Here is a 15637-nt window from a genome sequence, read left to right on the forward strand (position 1 = left end):
ACACCTGGAAGGTTGGACAGTGTAAAAGTGTATGAATCAACTTTATATTAATCTTTTCTAACAAATACTGCACCGTTATCTGCAGAATTAATACAGTAAATTAATACAGTTAACATACGTAACTGTACAGGTACTTTGTTGTGGCACAAATGCATTTAAAATAAAGACAACAGCTGGTCATAGTTTATTAAGTCTTCTATGTAGAATCTGCTGGAAGAAGGAGAGCGGATCCTCGGAGTCAAAACCAACATCAAACTCGGGTTTTTTCCTGAGAGCAAGTGCAGCAACTAGTATGGCCAACATGGCGGTCAGCCCCCATATGTGATACTGGCCTCTTGAATCAGGGTCCACAAAGTGAAACGAGTGCAGTGGCCCGACCAATCCGGCAGCACCGTGGGCAGCATAGTGGTCCTTCTGGCTGGTGAAGAAGTCCAGTGGGACGGTGAACACGGCACTGACCTCAGCGGGGTTTGGATTGGGACAAAATGACTCCTCTATGAAGCCCACGACTGGGGTCACCAACAGACCACTCTGTGGAAAGAGATGAAGATGGGAGGGGAAATGTAACTAAGGGCTGAACCCAAAGAGGCTGATACTCTCAAAGGGAAATGTGTTCTACCTTGTTGATGATTGGGAACAGTGTACAGACCACCTGAACATCATCAGGTGGTAGACCGATCTCCTCCTGTGCCTCTCTCAGAGCTGTATCCACATCATCTTGGTCACTGGGTTCTCTCTTCCCTCCTGGGAAACACACCTCACCAGCACTGGTCCTCAGCTAGAGAGAGAAAAAAGAAGTACAAGTAAAGAGACAGAATTCATCCTTCACCTAAGTGGCATCTACTCATATTAGGGATGTACAATACATCCTTACAGCATCAACATTGCAATGTGTGATAGTTACATCACTGCAGGTGCGGTGTGCAGTAAAGCATGTTAACTGCAATACATCATGCTACTCAATTTCCATGACTAATCTCCTCCAAAAGTCTGTCTGATATAATTTACTCCCATTAAAGGTTTCTTGGACACTTTTCTAACAAGAAAACATCTGTTCACATGTGCAAAGAATAGAAGAAAAACTCTTGAAAGATGCGATTACAAAAAGAAATATTAGTTTATGGAGGTATTTTCAACTAAAGAAATGAAAGGGTCCTACAAATGATGAGTACATGTTATTTTTATTTTACAGTTTAAAAGAGTAGTTTGACATTAATTTCTAGTGTCGTGGTTTAAAAATGGTTAAATTTAGCCAATAGTGCATAAAACGTTATTGAGCTGTGCAGCTGGTGAGAAAATTTTGAACCACTGAGTTATACTGCATCCTGGTCAGGTGTGGCATTAAAGGATAATTAATACATAGTGTGACCAGCATACAGACACTCCTTTGACCAGTGACTATAAAGCGTCAGCTGAAAATGCAGCTTTATTCACATGACACAATGCCACAGGTGACAAGAGAAAGATGAGAACGGGATGCTGGAATCAGACAGGTCACTTTGGGCTTTAGCCTGGCACTTAAACATCCACAACTCCACCATTTGTCATGTAAGAAATCAGAGGAAATACAGCATAACAATTTGGCAACATGATGCTCTGGATGGACATGTGTATGAACGTGACATTACATGATCCTGCTGCCCAAAATGTCCGCTAACTTCACCAAACCCTCCAGGAAGAGTGAGATAACCTTCCATAAGCAGCATCAACACCAGAGTGGATTAAACAAAGTTTTTCCTATCCCAAACAACAAAAAGGATACAAGCAGATCTAAATTTGGACTGAACCCTCTCTGCTTCCCCCTGACCCAATGAGCCTCGGAGGCTCTTCGATCTTCAGGTAAGCAGCTGGCGGTGGCCACACAGACTGCTCTCCCCCTCCAAATTATGTAATCTGGGTGATTATTACTTTTCTTATATGTAAGCATAGTTCCATTCATGAGTCGCATTAATCAATTGGAAGAATATGTATGTTTATGTTTTAAATCAGTCTCATTGAGTTTTGCGATTTATCAGCTTATGCTGTGCCCCTTGCTGAAATATTATAATAAACATTTATCCTGCAATTAAAGTTAACAGATTGGAAGCTCAATTTATCCCTATCACAATGATTAATCATATATATATTTTCTCTGGTGGTAAAAAGTCAAGTTAATGTGTGCATTACAACTAAAAAGGTTCTGAAAGGTTACTTCAGTCTTTGAGGCCGTGGGTGGCCTTTTTTAAACTTATCCCTGGGGTTATTCATGTCCAAACCTCTAAATTTTAAACCTAGCAGCCCCACACTTATGGCTAATTCTGGGATCTTGACAACCTCAATAACTCTTTGCATTGTAGATGTTTGACTTGTCTTACTTGTGATTTCTGGTCTCCATCTGCCCTTTATTTTCAGTACATTGTGTACTTTTGCTCTTTTTGTCTGCACAGTGGCGTAGTGGTTAGCACTTTCGCCTTGCAGCAAGAAGGTCCCTGGTTCGCGTCCCGGCTTTCCCGGGATCTTTCTGCATGGAGTTTGCATGTTCTCCCTGTGCATGCGTGGGTTCTCTCCGGGTACTCCGGCTTCCTCCCACAGTCCAAAAATATGCTGAGGTTAATTGATTATTCTAAATTGCCCGTAGGTGTGAATGTGAGAGTGATTGTTTGTCTATATATGTAGCCCTGCGACAGACTGGCGACCTGTCCAGGGTGTCCCCTGCCTTCGCCCGAGTCAGCTGGGATAGGCTCCAGCACCCCCCGCGACCCTAGTGAGGATTAAGCGGTGTATAGATAATGGATGGATGGATGCTCTTTTTGTCCTGCAGCTGTTAGTGATCCATTTTAAAGTAACTTATCTTTTCTAGAATTTTGTATCCATGTATCAAAATGTAGAGTATTTTTGTAAAAAAACTTTTTGGTTTATGCTCATATAGCACAGAATATCATTGCTGGTGTGTTTTCCTGAAATGAAGCGCAGGTTTATCATGAAGTGTGTGACTGAAATTAGAAATTAATGGACATCACGCAAATATGTTAGAACTTCATTCTACTGTTGTGATACTGAATTTACCCAAACTGTAGAACATAATACGTGGACTAGGTTTCTTGTGTGTGGTTTTTTTTTTTTTTTTTTTTTTTTACTTGTTTTTTTATGTCATGCATCTCAAATGGCACTTTGACTCATCCATTAACTGTAGATCAGGTTAGAGTGCAGTAGTGACGTTTCCAAGCATTCCATTCCTCTTGGTTAGGGGAGTTTAAGAGCACATTGATCTTGTGGAAGAAGTGCGGAACAGTTATGCCTCCTAAAGCCATACCAACACAGAAAGCCAACCTGTGACTTCAGTTTCATGAATGTAAATTTTACCTCATGGTGTGGACACGGAGCTTGCTCTACATCGAACATCGGACCAATTACAGTTTTAGAGAACTTCTATTGTGAGGCAGAGGGGATGGGTGGGGTGGCACCAGCTGTCATTTGTGTCACCGTGCATTTGTCGAAATTGTTTTGTCTCGGATTGTGGTGTAATTTCATGTTTTCGCGTCCGGCCCTGTCATTTGGAGCAATCCAGGAGGCTCAGTCTGACTCTTTGAATAGCCACTCCCACCTGAAAAACCCATGTTAAACATTGATGTGATGGTGGTGAAGAGAGCACACAAATCTTTGCATAATATTGTTTTTTTTCCTTTTTGTCCTTCAGTCATGTAAATTAATATCCATGTATATTTAAATGTGAAATATACTGCAGGGGTATCTTGAATTTCAATTGTGATGCTTTCAACAGAACTTTGTGTGCCTTGATAACTTAACCGTTGCTCTGCTGTGTTTACTGGTGTCCCTTTTGTGCCCCTTGTCCTTTTCATTCTCTAGGACTGTTTTAACATGAGGACACTTTTCAGTCATTTGATTTCTCAACGCAAGCATAACCATAGCCCATACTAATATATTTTAGTGCTAACAGTTTCTCAATCTATTGCAAGATATCAGAGTGATTACTCTCAACATAATATTGTGCAGCCTCACCAGTGAATTGTCACCTTGTTTGTTGTTTTCTATTGAAAATGTTATTTTTTTTTTCCATGCCTCATGAGATTTGTACATGTGAGGTAAAAGGGACGCGACAGTGGAGATTGTTTTATGGAGAACTTTGTGTTGATGTGCTTGTCAACATTACTATTGTTGCTGTGAAGTGCTTGATCAAAAGGGGCAGCCATGATAAATTAACTGTTAATTGCCAATAGTGTGAGCTGTATCTTGTGTGTAATCAGTTTGCTCACTTTTCCTAGTTCGCTTTCTATTTCACATTCTCCAACAGTTCTGTTGTATCCGTTCTGTGTAGCTTGAGCTTTAGTAGCCTTAAGACCCTGCAGTAGGGATAAAGGTCAACCCCGGCGTGTTATTATACATATGAACTATTATTAACATGTACTTTGCCTTTGTCTGGACATTTGTATACTCTTCTGTTTATATCTGTAATCCTGCTGCTACATTAAATGAATTAATAAAAATGTAAATGTCTCCATGTGTCTCATTTACTCACCACTTTATGCACAAGTACAAAAAACACCTGGAAGGTTGGACAGTGTAAAAGTGTATGAATCAACTTTATATTAATCTTTTCTAACAAATACTGCACCGTTATCTGCAGAATTAATACAGTAAATTAATACAGTTAACATACGTAACTGTACAGGTACTTTGTTGTGGCACAAATGCATTTAAAATAAAGACAACAGCTGGTCATAGTTTATTAAGTCTTCTATGTAGAATCTGCTGGAAGAAGGAGAGCGGATCCTCGGAGTCAAAACCAACATCAAACTCGGGTTTTTTCCTGAGAGCAAGTGCAGCAACTAGTATGGCCAACATGGCGGTCAGCCCCCATATGTGATACTGGCCTCTTGAATCAGGGTCCACAAAGTGAAACGAGTGCAGTGGCCCGACCAATCCGGCAGCACCGTGGGCAGCATAGTGGTCCTTCTGGCTGGTGAAGAAGTCCAGTGGGACGGTGAACACGGCACTGACCTCAGCGGGGTTTGGATTGGGACAAAATGACTCCTCTATGAAGCCCACGACTGGGGTCACCAACAGACCACTCTGTGGAAAGAGATGAAGATGGGAGGGGAAATGTAACTAAGGGCTGAACCCAAAGAGGCTGATACTCTCAAAGGGAAATGTGTTCTACCTTGTTGATGATTGGGAACAGTGTACAGACCACCTGAACATCATCAGGTGGTAGACCGATCTCCTCCTGTGCCTCTCTCAGAGCTGTATCCACATCATCTTGGTCACTGGGTTCTCTCTTCCCTCCTGGGAAACACACCTCACCAGCACTGGTCCTCAGCTAGAGAGAGAAAAAAGAAGTACAAGTAAAGAGACAGAATTCATCCTTCACCTAAGTGGCATCTACTCATATTAGGGATGTACAATACATCGTTACAGCATCAACATTGCAATGTGTGATAGTTACATCACTGCAGGTGCGGTGTGCAGTAAAGCATGTTAACTGCAATACATCATGCTACTCAATTTCCATGACTAATCTCCTCCAAAAGTCTGTCTGATATAATTTACTCCCATTAAAGGTTTCTTGGACACTTTTCTAACAAGAAAACATCTGTTCACATGTGCAAAGAATAGAAGAAAAACTCTTGAAAGATGCGATTACAAAAAGAAATATTAGTTTATGGAGGTATTTTCAACTAAAGAAATGAAAGGGTCCTACAAATGATGAGTACATGTTATTTTTATTTTACAGTTTAAAAGAGTAGTTTGACATTAATTTCTAGTGTCGTGGTTTAAAAATGGTTAAATTTAGCCAATAGTGCATAAAACGTTATTGAGCTGTGCAGCTGGTGAGAAAATTTTGAACCACTGAGTTATACTGCATCCTGGTCAGGTGTGGCATTAAAGGATAATTAATACATAGTGTGACCAGCATACAGACACTCCTTTGACCAGTGACTATAAAGCGTCAGCTGAAAATGCAGCTTTATTCACATGACACAATGCCACAGGTGACAAGAGAAAGATGAGAACGGGATGCTGGAATCAGACAGGTCACTTTGGGCTTTAGCCTGGCACTTAAACATCCACAACTCCACCATTTGTCATGTAAGAAATCAGAGGAAATACAGCATAACAATTTGGCAACATGATGCTCTGGATGGACATGTGTATGAACGTGACATTACATGATCCTGCTGCCCAAAATGTCCGCTAACTTCACCAAACCCTCCAGGAAGAGTGAGATAACCTTCCATAAGCAGCATCAACACCAGAGTGGATTAAACAAAGTTTTTCCTATCCCAAACAACAAAAAGGATACAAGCAGATCTAAATTTGGACTGAACCCTCTCTGCTTCCCCCTGACCCAATGAGCCTCGGAGGCTCTTCGATCTTCAGGTAAGCAGCTGGCGGTGGCCACACAGACTGCTCTCCCCCTCCAAATTATGTAATCTGGGTGATTATTACTTTTCTTATATGTAAGCATAGTTCCATTCATGAGTCGCATTAATCAATTGGAAGAATATGTATGTTTATGTTTTAAATCAGTCTCATTGAGTTTTGCGATTTATCAGCTTATGCTGTGCCCCTTGCTGAAATATTATAATAAACATTTATCCTGCAATTAAAGTTAACAGATTGGAAGCTCAATTTATCCCTATCACAATGATTAATCATATATATATTTTCTCTGGTGGTAAAAAGTCAAGTTAATGTGTGCATTACAACTAAAAAGGTTCTGAAAGGTTACTTCAGTCTTTGAGGCCGTGGGTGGCCTTTTTTAAACTTATCCCTGGGGTTATTCATGTCCAAACCTCTAAATTTTAAACCTAGCAGCCCCACACTTATGGCTAATTCTGGGATCTTGACAACCTCAATAACTCTTTGCATTGTAGATGTTTGACTTGTCTTACTTGTGATTTCTGGTCTCCATCTGCCCTTTATTTTCAGTACATTGTGTACTTTGTTGTTTCATGATGTCTGTTCTGTTATAAAGATGCATTGGCACAACAAATACTTACTCCTCAATGTTTAAAAGAATCAATACAATTTTACAAAACATTTACTTTTGTTCTGTATAATTTCCTTGACTAATTAAATCAGAACACTACGTGAGTAAGTTTTTTTTTTTTTATGATGCAGATGCGCTCTAACTTACAATCACCCCATTATTAAATCATTTTGTTATTTTTCATATCGCAGTGTCCTCCCCTCCACCAATTATCGTGGAATCCTAATTAAGGTTACCTGTTTTGATCGCAGGGTCATCAGGGTGTGGAGTTCCCCATTCTTCACCAACAGTGGGATCAGGACTGAGGCTTTGGGCAGCACCGGCAGGTAAGAGAACTTTTTTCCAATATCGAACTGCTTTAAAATGGCTATTGTCTTCTCTTTAATATGCATGGTAGTGGCCCGGTTTCGAAGTGCAGGACTGCTACACAAACCATACGTTGTCTAACTCATAAACAAAGTCAACATTTAAACTTGCAAACCGACTTCAATTGTATTTGCCAAGCCAATTAATTCCCGTTAAGCTGCAAACATGTCACGTCGCGACAGTGGCAGGTCTTCTTTTTTTTTTTTTTTAAATCGAAGGGAAAACGGTAACGGAGCTGACGTTAGCACAAGAGCTAACGAAAAGTGTGGCAGCCCTTGGAATTTCGGACAGCAGTCGTGTCACTCACGCTGTTAGAGTCGAGGTAAAACGTGTAAAACTGTATAATATGCTAGGATATTTACCCGGCAGTTAAATTAATACTTTACAGTAAAGTTGGGTTAACGTTACATGAAAACAAACCACCTCAAATGTGACGTCAAATTTACGCGACGATCTGCGGCTTTAGCCACAGTTGGCCAGTTGGCTCACAGACTGATGGATAGCGTACATCTGCTCCTCAAAAACAAGAACAGGTGTCTTTAAACGGACTACAGAAATTATCAGAAGAACGAACTAGAAACAAAGGTTTTTTGTTTTTTTTTGCAATGAGCATACCGTAGAAGTGCTTTTTTTTCTTGCATAGTGTGCTGATGTTACTCCCTCTTCTGGAAAAGCTGAAAAGGTGCAACAGAAACAGGACTCGAGGTTTCAACGGGGTTTGTATTGCTGTAAACAGGTCCTCGATGAAAACAGCGGGCATTAAAGAAAACTTACAGTACATTACAAGTCATTTTATGGCATAATGAGAATATATATCAGCATTATAAATCCAAACAAACTGAAGGCTACTAACATCTGACTGACAGCTCACCGAACATCAGGCCAGAGCAAATGACATTCTTCATCTCTATTTCTCACAAAAACGACTCCAATTTACAGCTAAACACATAAATTATCTACATAAATTAAAATTCAGCAACCAAAACATTCATAATATACATCATTAATCCCACTTGCTCATAAAGGGAGGGGGGATAAATGTCCTTCTTGAAGTTAGTCACAACCCACAAGTCACTCTTTGTGGATTCTTATGTAGAAAAATAAATAACATTCAAAACACAGCAAAGCTAAGGAGGGTCGTCACAGTGGTCCTAGTCTTCATTCAGATTCAGCTTCTGCAGAATGTCATCTGCTCACACTTTGTACTTCTCCTTGGCTTGATCATTCAGTATACAGATGTGCTGTGAAAACACAAATAAACCAGGGTCAGAGGCTGAAAAGTTTGGAATACAAGCTGAACTGACTATAAATGGAGACTGATTAGGCTGATATCTGAAACAGTATTTAAGTTGAAACGTTTTTGTTTTTTTACATAAACATGTTAAATGGAGCTGCAACAAAGAATTATTTTCAATATTATTTAATCTACAGGTAATTTTCTTGATTATTGATTCATCTTTTGTCTACAAAATATCACAGACTTGTGTGAAATGTCTGTTATAATTCCACAGGATCACAAGAAACTTACTTGTATGTTTTCTTTTTATCTAAACAGCTGCAAAAAACACTGAATTTACAGCAATATTAAACATATTTAACGGAAACAAAGCAAATATTCCATTTCAAGCTGGAACAAGAGTTTATTTCATATTTTCACTTGAAACATAACCAGAATGATTCACCATGTATGTTAATACCTTCAGATTAATTTTATGTTTGCAGATTATCTGATTAATCGTTTCATATGTATATACTAATCACAAAAATGCTGAATATTGGATCCGATAATCAACCAAACCAATATTTAGTTTGTACTAAATGCAAAACATAAGTTTCGTATTCCACAGTAATTGTGAGTAGGTGTTTTGAGTATAAAATATATTTACGATGAAAGAGTGACAAAATAAAAAGTGTTATATGTCTACATACTGCTATTTAATATGCTATATGTGCAGTAGCAGTAAAATATAAAATGGTGCAGTATGAGGATCAGTATGTTGAACAAGTTATGTGCAATTAAAATGCCTGGTCTTCGTACTTCATCTGGAGTTATCAACTGCATAATACTCACACTGAGATCTCTGAAGTACTCGTTGTAATCCAAAGCGTAACCCACCAGAAAGGCATCCGGCACCTCAAACCCAATGTCTGAAATAAATAGAAAACACCAAAGCAAGTTATATAAAGAAAACACAAGCTGCTTTAAAGAGCAGTGGAAGTAAAGCTCTTGTCACTGTAAACCAACAGACGTTGCTCTTTTACTGTCTCTATGAGGTCGTATTTAAGTTGTCAGAGCGTTATCGCGGGAAGTCAAAACGCTTACAGTAACAGCTGTCCTTGAGGGACAATCTTAAAGAGATAATCCAACTCAAACCTAAAAGCATTACATAATCAGAGGCGGTGTGAGTGGGGGGTTATCAGGCGTGCATTAGTGCATAAGTGCCTTGCTCGCCTACATTTGGAGTAGATTTTCCTGAAATGAGCGTTAATCCTGCTTCGCCAGATCTTAAAAGAGACACAGTGAGCACAATAAATCATTACTACTCAGATAATGCTGTGGTGTAAAGTGAGTCAAGAGGTGCTTACAGTCTGGTCTATACCCTGAACTCCTCGGTGTCCTCTTCACCAGAAGGCTGCAATGACAAGCGAGGAAAGACGGGACGTATGAAACAAACACCTCTGAAGACAAATGAACATGTCAAAGACAAAGAACTGTTGTCGGAACAACCTTTCCCGCACAGGTTTTAATCCTAACAGATGGCATTGGTTGTCTTGGTACACCTGCACAACACCCTGCCCAAACAAATGCCTATTCACAGTTCAAGGTCAGTCTCTTGGTGTGGGGCTTATTTTAAACACATGGACATGAGTGCAGGTACCAACAAATGGAGTTTCCAATGTTCTAAATTCAATTCACTAAGATTAAAAAAAAGTTGTATTTCTGAATTTATTTTTAAAACAATCCATTTATCTGTATTGTGTTTGGCAGCAGCAGATGTATCAGTGGTAGAAACTGCAAAACCTCTGCAGGAAGAGGAAATGTGGACACCGCATGATACAACAACAGCTAAGAGGTTGTGAGAAATCGCCTTTTAAGCCTAGAATAAAAGTGGTATGTCATCAAAGCCACCGAATTGCATAAGAAGTACAACAAATGCAAACCAAACTACCCTCTTTGTTGCGAGCATCAGAGGAAACCGGCATCTGTTCAGCACATATCCTCTTTTAACCAGCTATCAGGAATACATCAGAGAAATGGCCTCTGTGCAGTTAATAGTGCAGCAGATTAACTCTTAAGCTGCTCCATCCCTCCGTCACATTACTTCTCTAATACAGTCCTACAGGAGAGTGTCCATTAGCTAAGAGCACTGTCAGACACACAGCAGCCAGTTATAGTGCAGGCCTGTAATTCAGCTGTCAGCACTATAAACTGTAAGCGATGATGCCCACCTTACAACTTTAACCATCTTGGGATTGCATTCGCTCAGCAGGGAAAGAAGCGTCTGCATCGTCCTTCCTGTCTCCACAATATCCTTTTATCAATGCAGGAAGTGGTCGCGTTGCAGCGGAGACAGAAAGAGAAAGTCAAGTAATGCAAGTCACGTACAGCAGACGTTGGTGTTGTACAACTATTTAACTTTGAAATAACCAGCATGTCTGATGAGGAAGAAACAGAGTGAACACAGATGCATGGAATGTTTTTGCTATACAAATGAAATTCAAATCAATGAGCAGAATCAGCAGCAGTAATGGAACTTTATGTTAACCGATTATCAGTGCAATTAAATGCTTTTTGTCAGGTATTTACTTTGAAGGTTAACCTACACATACACAGGCTATGCAGAATTAAGAGTAGATGTTGCAATATAAAATTAGAATCAGATTTTATCTGTATCAGGCACCCACTGCCATCACCCTAATAAACAGCTGAGCCATTCCTCCACACCTGTACAATAGACAGTATTCCAATGGATATGTACAATACTTTTTCCACTGTCTCATCATGTAGCAATTATCATTTTGCACTACTGTGTTTATATATTCCTTTCTAGCTTGTAAATATCTGTATATATTGTGTTATATTTATTTTCATAACTACTATTTTTTCCCAGTTCTTCTTTCTATAGTTTCTTTTTTTATTATTATTATTCTCTTTCCGTATTCCTAGAGTGACATCAACAGCCGAAATCAAATTCCTTGTATGTTGTGTACATACTTGGCCATCAAAGTGGATTCTAATTCTGATTCTTAAATACAGAATAGAAAAGGTCTCACCTCAACAATCAAAACATTCTGCAAGAAGAAAGAAAATGAAAGAGAAGTTAATGAAGTGTAGCTCTTTAAAAGACAGTGTGCAGTGTTTCTGCGTGTGTCACTAGACTAACCTTGCCTGAGAGACTGGACAGCTCATCCCCTCCTATGACTTTGACATTGTTAGTTGACTTATCATTCTAGGAGACACAAAGAAGACACATCATTAACCATCAGCTCACAGTTTGGTTAAACCTCATCCTGTCTGCTCTGCTTACATCACGACAAAAACCTTCCCCACAAATGCACTGCAGGCTGCGTCTTTGCACTGCGGCGGCCCATTTCTAGTTTAACGAGATCGCCCTCATTTGCCAACTCTGTATCACACATCAGCACGTAAGTGGTTCCTGGAAATGAAATGAGAAAGGCAGCTTACACAGTAGCTCTTCACCCTAATGAAATCCACCGTCAGCGGGACTGATTTATCACTGTTCTGGTTCAGCGCTTTAATGTAGTCCAGGAGGTCTGCGAAGAACTTGTAGCCCCCTTTTAGCACGCACAGAGCTACAATGTGGTGGCCCCCCATGTCCCGGATTATGTCGCGGGCCAGACGTTCTGTCCTGCACAAAGAGGGGAAACACAAGGGACAACATTGTACATTATATTATCAATGCAATGGGGTTCTTAAAGAAGAGGGGGGGATCCTTGGCATGATATTGCACTTAAACATAATTGCTTACCATGCATTCCACTGCACTGCACCCTCCCTTCCAAATATTCAAATGCACTTCTGGATGTGGGCAGCCGTGTTTTGTTTAATACACTGCTGCTGTAATGGAGCTTTTTTCATTTTCTTTTTCTGTTTTTTTTACAGTCTGGCTTGTCATTGCAGGAAAAGCATGATTCAGTTCCATTAAGTGAAGCAGCATTAACAACAGCAGGACCTCCCCACAGTGGCAGCAGCCATCATTAGTACACCTGAGCTGAGCTTTTCCTGCTGTGACATGTCAAGATGTCTGCTGTGAAGAAAAAAAATCAAACATCCAAGCTGGAGACTGAAAAAAAAAAGATGCTGTTGATTGGTTTACCTGTCCATGATGAGTCCATGGGGGATGATCACCTTGTCCAAATCGTTCTCATAATGCCTGGGGACGCAGAAAAGGTCCAGCTCATGGCCTTTCTCATCATCAGCGATCTGGAGGAAGAAGAAGAAGAAACCATCTCCTTCAGCTCTGCGCAAAATAAAGCCGTTTGGCGCTGACAGATAACGTGCGCCAAAGACGCATTTAATCAAAGTGAAGCCGTGCCCCCCTGCTCTTGGCAACACTGAGCCTCTCAACCACCTGTTTATCCCTGCACACCTGAACTGTGGAGACTTGAAACACTGTTATCCATCAAAACAGGCCCTACAGGAGCCAACGCGGCGCGCAACCACACCCTGACAAGTGCACAAGTTACCAAACAAACCGGCCCGGAGCGAGAAGCGCAGCCGAAACCGGGAGCCTCACCTGCAAGTACGAAGCCATGTTAGCGTCCGTTGCGTTCAGTCGCGCAGGAATATGTGAGGAGTCATGCTTCGGGGTGGAGGAGGAGGAGGAGGGAGGTGCTGCTGCTGCTGATGGTGCTGCTGCTGCTGGTTTGTTGACTAGAGCTTGTGCGAGCTGCTCTCCTCCTCGGCTGCTTCTGAGCGCTGCGCTCCTCCGGCCGGGTTTAAGCCCTTTACGTCAGAATCCAGTTTACCTTCGCAGTAATCTGATTTGTCTCCCACAACCTGAGCTTAAAGCGCTGCGCCGGTTCCCTCCTTCTCCACTACAACTGCATGTTCTGGTGGCCGAGGCAGCGGTGCACGGAGCGCAGAGGAGAAGCTGCAGATGACGCAGTTTTAAAAATACACCGGTGACAGTTTGTGCTGTGTGGAAACACCGCTCAGTGTTTACCTCCACTCCGAGAGGGTAAACTGGGGCAACACCCCCCACAACAACGATATATGTGTCCTGACTATTCACAATAATAACTTTATTTCAAAATGTTTATGGGCCAATGTATATTTGAGGGAGTCCATGGGATATATCTTTCATACATTTTCATTTAAAATAATGTTTTTTATGTTCATCATGATCATGTTTTTGCAAATTCCATAATTATTTATTTATTATGGAAACAATCACTTATTAATAAAAAAAATGACTGGATATCACTAAAATGTCAACTAAATAACCGTCCCAATTTAATATCAGCCACCTTCTAAGTAGCTAAACAATAATAAAATGAGTTTATTCAAAAATTGTTTTAATTGTGTTCTTTTTATTCAGTTGAGATAATCATGACAGATATTTCTTTTTTGGCAATATATCAAATTTTAGATGGAAAATAACAAATTTTATCAGTGTTCGAGAAATGACTTTCCACTAAGTTCCCCATTACAAAAACACCTCCGAAGGAAGTGTGTTAATTCCAGATCACATGACCTGCTCCACGTGATGTCATTTCCTCCTGAAGAATAGACTGGCCAGACTCCAAGGTTTTCTGACTTATTTAATATAAAGTAGTGTGTGAGTCAAGTGTGGATTTATCGCATGTCAACAGGTTTACTACAATATCTTTAGAAATAACTTCCAATTTCAGTTTTACTCAATTGTTTATATAATATTTAGAAGAATCTTTCTGTAAAAATGCCATGTGCTGTTTGGTTATAGATGGCCATGCAGATTTTAGGCCTGAAAACGGCAAAAAATATCAACTATGATACCTGTCACCTATGTTACAAAAAGTCCTGTGATTATATATTGACCCTAACTGCAGCTTCAGTGTTAGATAACACAAATTATTTACATTTTTATTAGGAAATTACCAAAATTCTATAATGTAAGACTGTTGTTCTCAGAACTCTTCAAATATAAAATCATAATTTTAGTACTACTGTCTGTTTAGTTTTTAGTAGCTCCTCAAAAGCAAGTACAAGAAGTAAGTGAACAAACATATTTGAGAGTTATTGAATCATAATGAATTACAAATTTGGTCCGTGTATATTTTGACAATTGGATTTTCCGTTCTGAAACGGGTATTGAAACACAAAAAAACGAGTGGTTATTTGATTTTTGCTTTAAAATTGTAAAAAAAAATTGAAATACAAGGCATTTTTCCTTTTCATGATCAAAAATGGATAAACGAAATTTAAAAATGCTTTCATTTTCATTTTATGTTTAGAATAACAAAAAAATAAAATCAGTAAGAGACAGAAACGAAAAAAGGTCCTTTTTTCATTTTCTAAGACCGGAAGTGGTCATCAGCAAGTGTGAAGCCAAACAAGATTCTCAGAGGGCGGAGCCAGAGAGCAGTGACAAGTCAGACCATACATATGTATAGAAGACAGCGCGCTAGCGGATCTAGTCCGCTATATGTATCTATGGCCGGAACGTCTGGTAGCATCTCTGGCTGCTGTTGACCTTGTTTTTGGAGTAAAACACGGTAAGAAGATAAATACTTCTAACCAGTAGCGTTGTTTTGTTGTACGTTAAGTCAGCGACTTGTGAAGAGTTGTGTTTTGTCGTGTTTGAGCAGTTAGTCCAGACGCGTTAGCTAGCTAAGCGGCTAAGTTAGCTAGCGGGCTAATTAACACAGGTGGCTAACTTACCGCTGAACACCTGTGTTAGTCGTTGCCTCAGCTGTCCGTCATTATTAGAAGGAACTTCTCAACCTGTATTTCTCTGCTGTGTATTTTAGCTTTTAGAAAAGTTATTTTACTTTAAGGTTCACTGAAACCCGTTCAGCTGCACTGAAGTTTAACATTCAGCTGGTTTGAATTAAACCACGCTTAACTTAACATTGTGCAACATTACCGCTCTGAATCTCCATAATTTCATTAAATTCCTTCTCTCTTCCACTGCTCAAGTTCAATCCAGTATATAAAGTGACATTAATAGTGAATAAACTAACAACCAGCCATTGTATTTATTTATTATTGCATGTATTTGTAGTAATACATGAGTTGAAACATCCTACTTTTGGATCTAGAACTGCACAAGCCGT

The 15637-nt window shown here is 39.9% G+C and overlaps 3 protein-coding genes across 3 annotated transcripts; all 3 read right to left on the reverse strand.

The window, feature by feature from the left end:
* Positions 1–22: 22 nt before the first annotated feature.
* LOC129348577 (peroxisomal coenzyme A diphosphatase NUDT7-like) lies at positions 23–3381 on the reverse strand. Its single transcript, XM_055009173.1, has 3 exons — positions 3343–3381; positions 620–778; positions 23–531 (listed from the first exon to the last, which is right to left on the reverse strand). Exons 1-3 carry the CDS (start codon positions 3379–3381, stop codon positions 178–180), a joined length of 552 nt encoding a protein of 183 aa, XP_054865148.1. The 3' UTR covers positions 23–177.
* A 1121-nt stretch (positions 3382–4502) lies between these two features.
* On the reverse strand, positions 4503–7903 carry LOC111569685 (nudix (nucleoside diphosphate linked moiety X)-type motif 7). The gene is made up of 3 exons (XM_023271958.3): positions 7228–7903; positions 5159–5317; positions 4503–5070 (listed from the first exon to the last, which is right to left on the reverse strand). The coding sequence occupies exons 1-3, from the start codon at positions 7381–7383 to the stop codon at positions 4717–4719; spliced, it is 669 nt and encodes a 222-aa protein (XP_023127726.1). The 5' UTR covers positions 7384–7903; the 3' UTR covers positions 4503–4716.
* Positions 7904–8057: 154 nt separating this feature from the next.
* On the reverse strand, positions 8058–13478 carry hprt1l (hypoxanthine phosphoribosyltransferase 1, like). Its single transcript, XM_023271960.3, has 9 exons — positions 13117–13478; positions 12697–12803; positions 12045–12228; positions 11743–11808; positions 11633–11650; positions 10808–10890; positions 9944–9990; positions 9429–9505; positions 8058–8598 (listed from the first exon to the last, which is right to left on the reverse strand). Exons 1-9 carry the CDS (start codon positions 13132–13134, stop codon positions 8551–8553), a joined length of 648 nt encoding a protein of 215 aa, XP_023127728.1. The 5' UTR covers positions 13135–13478; the 3' UTR covers positions 8058–8550.
* Between the last annotated feature and the right edge of the window lie 2159 nt (positions 13479–15637).

The sequence above is a fragment of the Amphiprion ocellaris genome, chromosome 3 (genome assembly GCF_022539595.1).
Source record: "Amphiprion ocellaris isolate individual 3 ecotype Okinawa chromosome 3, ASM2253959v1, whole genome shotgun sequence".
Lineage (NCBI taxonomy): Eukaryota > Metazoa > Chordata > Actinopteri > Pomacentridae > Amphiprion > Amphiprion ocellaris.